Raw genomic sequence first — 5,035 nt, forward strand, 5'->3', positions numbered from 1 at the left:
TCCTCCAGTTTAACTGCTAAAGCATCAGCATATGACCTTGTTGCTCACCACAACAGTGGACACACACAACCATGAACATACACAGCAGTGGACACCACAACAGTGGACATCCATGAACATTACAGCAGTGAGACTGCTGAGATGAGAAATGGACTTTTCTACAACTGACTAAAAGGCCGTGCCCATACTGGACAGTGGGCACCTCTGACATCACTAGAGGCCCATACTGGACATTGGGCACCTCTGACATCACTATTGGCCCATACTGGGCACTGGGCACCTCTGACATCACTAGAGGCCCATACTGGACACTGGGCGCCTCTGTATTACAGAGTGCACGCACACACGCACACACACACACACACACACACACACACACACCCATCTCAGACCAAACAAACGAAGCGTCCGTGCTCTCAGGGGCCCCTCAGCCCAGGGGCAGCGCTGCATAAAGGGGTCATGCTGAATGGACGGTCATGCTGCAGGCGCCTCTGTGTGACCTCACACAGAGCTGAACACAATGGCGCTGGAGCAGCACACTTCACAATGACTGGGCTAGTCCACAGCACCACTATAACGCATGGCTGAGTGTGTGTGTGTGTGTGTGTGTGTGTGTGTGTGTGTCTTGTGAACTCTAGTGTTTTTACTGCTCCCCCCAGCCACTTAGCTGATAACACTATACCTCACTTTACAAGCTTACCTGCCCAACAGTGGAGACACACCCAGGCAAAGAACTTTTATCATCTCTACATCCCACTGCTCTACATCCCTTAGCATTTAGCATATCTACATCCTTTAGCATTTAGCATCTCCACATCCCTTAGCATTTAGCATCTCTACTGTACATCTCTTTACATAATGTGCGAGATGGGATATACTTCAGTTATGGGAGCAAGTGCTGTCTGAATGTGTCCAATAGGTACCCATCACAGGGACCAACTAACCAATCAGGGCTGGCATGCTGACACATCTGTAAGTTCAGTCCAATTGTGCTGCTGTCCAATATGGCGCACTGCTTGGCATCAAATAACTTTCCAAAACACTCTTACTGTTTGTGAGGACCTGTTCAGACATGGAGCAAGGTCCTAGGGTGAGGGTGAGGGTGAGGGTGTGGGTGAGGGTGAGGGTTAGGGTGAGGGTTATGGTAAGGTCGAGGTCCTGTAGACTTACTTGCGATTGTGAGTTGTGCTCTTTGGCTGAGGATGGCTCCATATTTGTTCCTGGCCAGGCAGTGGTAGAAGCCTTCGTCTGAGAGTCCTCGTCTCCGTCCCTCCACCCTGGAGATGAGCAGCGACCCGTTGGCCAGGAGCCGGACCTGCTCACTCTCCCGAACTAGCACACGGTTCCTCAGCCACCTGATGTCGATGGGAGGCTCTCCTTGGGCCTGGCAGTCCAGAACAACACGTGCGTTCTGCACGGCCGCCACGTCACAGGGCTCCGTCACAAATGACAGCTCACTAAAACACAAAACACCTGGACAAACACCAGAGACCTGTCAGCAAGGCCAGAGGAGACTGGACACAGATGATGACAGACAGACTGACTAGCCACTGCTGACCACACACACACACACACATACACACACATACACACACACACACAGACACACACTGGCCTTCTGGCTATTATCAATAAAAAAAAAGTTAAATTAATCTACTATTAAAATAATGGTTAGTTACATCCATAATTTAAATATTAGGGACTGACAACATTTCTGTGTCAAACAATGTAGTAAAACAAACAAATCACCCAAGCTGATGAAAACAGTCAGTTTCCCCACTATTAGCCTAGTTATTAGCCTAGTTATTGGACGACACTGAATTTGAGATAATCTATGTCTATCTATGCTGGCAATGAAGTAAATATGCTATGAAGTTTTCAGTAATAGCATTTTAAAAGGCACTCTCTTCTGCTGTTAGGAGACACCCGGCACACAAAAAGAGTTTAAACCTCATAGTCACTGTAATCTGAGTGTGATTCCCAATGTAGGTTATGAGCTTGTGGAGGACAGGACACCACCGCAATAAAATAGCAAGATGATAAACCCTACCAAATCCAGTCTCACTTCAAGAAAAGTTGATGTAGGCTCATACTAAACTTGATTATCGTCTGTTTTTTGCCAAACCCGAGAAATATCCCTTGTCACATCCGATCAATGAGTTAGACGTTGTGCAGTCAGTTTGTTTCCACTCAGACACACAAAAGTCACGTTTTTGAAAGGAGAAAAGCTGTGTTCTTACCTGTCAAAGGCAGAAATAAAGATAAAAACAGCATACGCTGGATTAATTCCCTTTTGATAAACGCCATTTATTCAAGAGGTTCGTTCATTATCTTGGCTCGGACGCCGCTTCCCGCAGCGCGGCGTGTATACTCCTCTGGCCAGAACGCAACTAAACCGGCCAAAGCGATGACTGGAGATGGGGGCTGACCCCCAATACCACAGCGACCTTCCCACTCCCCCTTCACCAAGGAGAAAGCCAATGGCCGTCACCCACAGACACCTTGCACGACTTAGGCCGAACACATCTCATATAACCTAATGTGAAGAACTAACTTATAGTTACACACATCCAAAACAAGTGGATTTTTTTTTTGAATAGGCTATTAGGAGATCATGCATAGTTGTTAGACCGTAGGTTGCAGATCATTTTCTAACAATTTAAAAATAGCCTATTTTTTGTAGGCCTATAGGCTATGTCACAGTTTGTGTGTTAATTAGTAGGCTATAGCCTACAATACCAAATACTATAGCCTTTATGAGTTGTCAAGCAGTCTCAGTGGGTATAAAAACGTTGGCCATATTTCCTTGGCCCGGCTGCCTAAGCCGAAAAACCTGAATAATTATGGCCAGATATTGACGGCGGGTCGTCAGCTGTCCTGCGAGTGCGCATATCGATCGAGTGGGTGCATGCCTATTGACAATGACCAACCCGTGCCGGAGCCCTTTCAGGGGAAAACAATAGTGGCCCAGCTGTTTGATCAGATGAGAGCTATCTGCATACATCCGAGGTTCCCAAACTCATTCACGCCACGGGTCAGAAGCAGCACGGCACAACATAGCAGTGTTTCTGCTATTTTGTAATGAACGTGTTGCGAGGCATCTTAACTTAAACTTCCTTTTTCATTTCTAAATAAAACATGTAACCAAATGTCTCTGCTACATGTTATAAAATATATATATATACTAGGCTTGCTACCCAATCAATGGAGTAAGCTGTTTACTAATTAGTTAAGTATAGGCCTAGTTTCCCCACATCCTAACTGAACTGAGTAGAGTCTGGTAATACAAGCAAAGGTCCACATGTCCAGTAAAATTGTATGATTAGTGCCCAGCATTGATGCTGCCCCAGTCCCCCCACCAGGCCCGTGGTGCACTACAGCTTTCATAACTCTTGCAGCTGTTATTGTGTATACCTCCTCTAACAGTGGGACACAGTCCAGATCGTCACCGCTCGGCATTACTGTACATACACACCCAGAGTGAAGGCAGGACATCACACAGTCAGCCTACTCATCTGACAATTCAGGGAAAACTTAATAAAAAAAAAAAAAACACTTCAATTATTGCAGTGATGTTGGGGATGTTTAGGGACACCTTCCATACGGTAGCTGGTTGATATTTTCCATGTCCGCCAAGCTGACATGGATTCACAGATGAGTGTCAAACCCAGAACCATTTGGTCATCAGAACCGAGTCTCCCTGCGTAGGTTTGGTCATCAGAACTGCGTGGGTTTGCTTCCTGGGTCCTCTGGCCGGACCTGGTCACAAGATCAGCCTCAGAGCTGTGAAAGGCGGGGCCAGTGGTTTGAATGACAGGAGGCCGAGGTCCAGAAGGCGAGCTGCTGAAGAGTCAATGTGTGTGTGTGTGGGGGAGTCATTACCATGGGATGAATATGGCGGAGCATGGGAACCTGCCCCGCACCCACTTACCCCGGCACCGGCCAACGCCAGGGTCAGGAGTAGCCCCTCCCCACTGAACCCTCACCTCTGACCCCCCACACCACATCACCTTCTACTTCTGATCTGCCCATGTATGTGTGTCGTGTCTGTGTGTGTGAGTGTGAGGGCTGACTAAGACAAAGCTGCTGAAGGCTTCAGAGCTAAAGACAGACTTTGTAATATTCAGACTTCTCTGCAGAACCTCAGAGTCACCAGTCTAAGGTCCACGTGACCCAAGAGGTTCTGGAGGTTTCAGTCTCATCAGAGTCCTGGTGCCATATGAACTGACCAATATAAGACTATAAAGCTACACCATAAACCATTATACATTTCTACAAAGAGATTAGTATTAGTATTGTGTGTGTTTTTACACCATAGGTAGTTTTCCAGGTGAGTGAATGTGTGTGTGTGTGTGTGTTTGTGTGGATGAATGTGTTATAAGATTGTGCTTGTATAGCTTAACTCTCTCTAACCCATCTTAGGTCATAAGGTCATCAGTCTAAACCAAACCTTCAAAGGTGTGGTTCCCTTCCTGGCCAACAGAGGGAGCAGAGCGCTGGGCTCCAGCAAGACCACTGCCCAGAGCCGTATGCTACTGCCGGGCCCAGGACGTGCTCTGCTGGCTGGTTCCAACACTGGAGCTCCTCGACTGACCTGAGGGGACACACTGCAGCCCGAAGGCTGACGGAGGAACTGCATACAGCACGTAGGAATGGTAACGGAGGCTGATCATTTCTGGCTCAGAAAAGATCATTTAGCTTTAGTCGTTTAATGGTGAATGTTACTCTGTGGGGGAGGGGCTAACTTGGAGGAGTTGGGTGGGGTGTGGTGGGGGAGGGGAGGGGAGGGGTAACTTGGAGGAGTTGGGTGGGGTGTGGTGGGGGAGGGGAGGGGTAACTTGGAGGAGTTGGGTGGGGTGTGGTGGGGTAACTTGGAGGAGTGGGGTGGGGGAGGGGCAATTTGTAGGGGTTGGGTGGGATGGGATGAGAGGAGACATACACACCCAGAGTGAAGGAAGTATCAAAACAAACTAACTGGATGGCACACTTTCACACAGCACTACTCACAAAGAGAAAACTCCTTCAGAGACGAGCA

General features: G+C 47.9%; 1 protein-coding gene across 1 annotated transcript in view; it reads right to left on the minus strand.

Moving 5' to 3' along the window:
* Window positions 1-2,340, minus strand: part of prtgb (protogenin homolog b (Gallus gallus)) — a 21,771-nt gene extending 19,431 nt beyond the window's left edge. The window contains exons 1-2 of the mRNA XM_048257319.1: window positions 2,241-2,340; window positions 1,171-1,473 (exon numbers count right to left, since the gene is read on the minus strand). Of these exons, the coding sequence (XP_048113276.1) occupies window positions 1,171-1,473; window positions 2,241-2,307 (370 nt within the window). The 5' untranslated portion in view covers window positions 2,308-2,340. The remainder of the gene's footprint in view (window positions 1-1,170; window positions 1,474-2,240) is intronic.
* Between the last annotated feature and the right edge of the window lie 2,695 nt (window positions 2,341-5,035).

This window comes from Alosa alosa, chromosome 11 (genome assembly GCF_017589495.1).
Source record: "Alosa alosa isolate M-15738 ecotype Scorff River chromosome 11, AALO_Geno_1.1, whole genome shotgun sequence".
Classification (NCBI taxonomy): Eukaryota; Metazoa; Chordata; class Actinopteri; order Clupeiformes; family Clupeidae; genus Alosa; species Alosa alosa.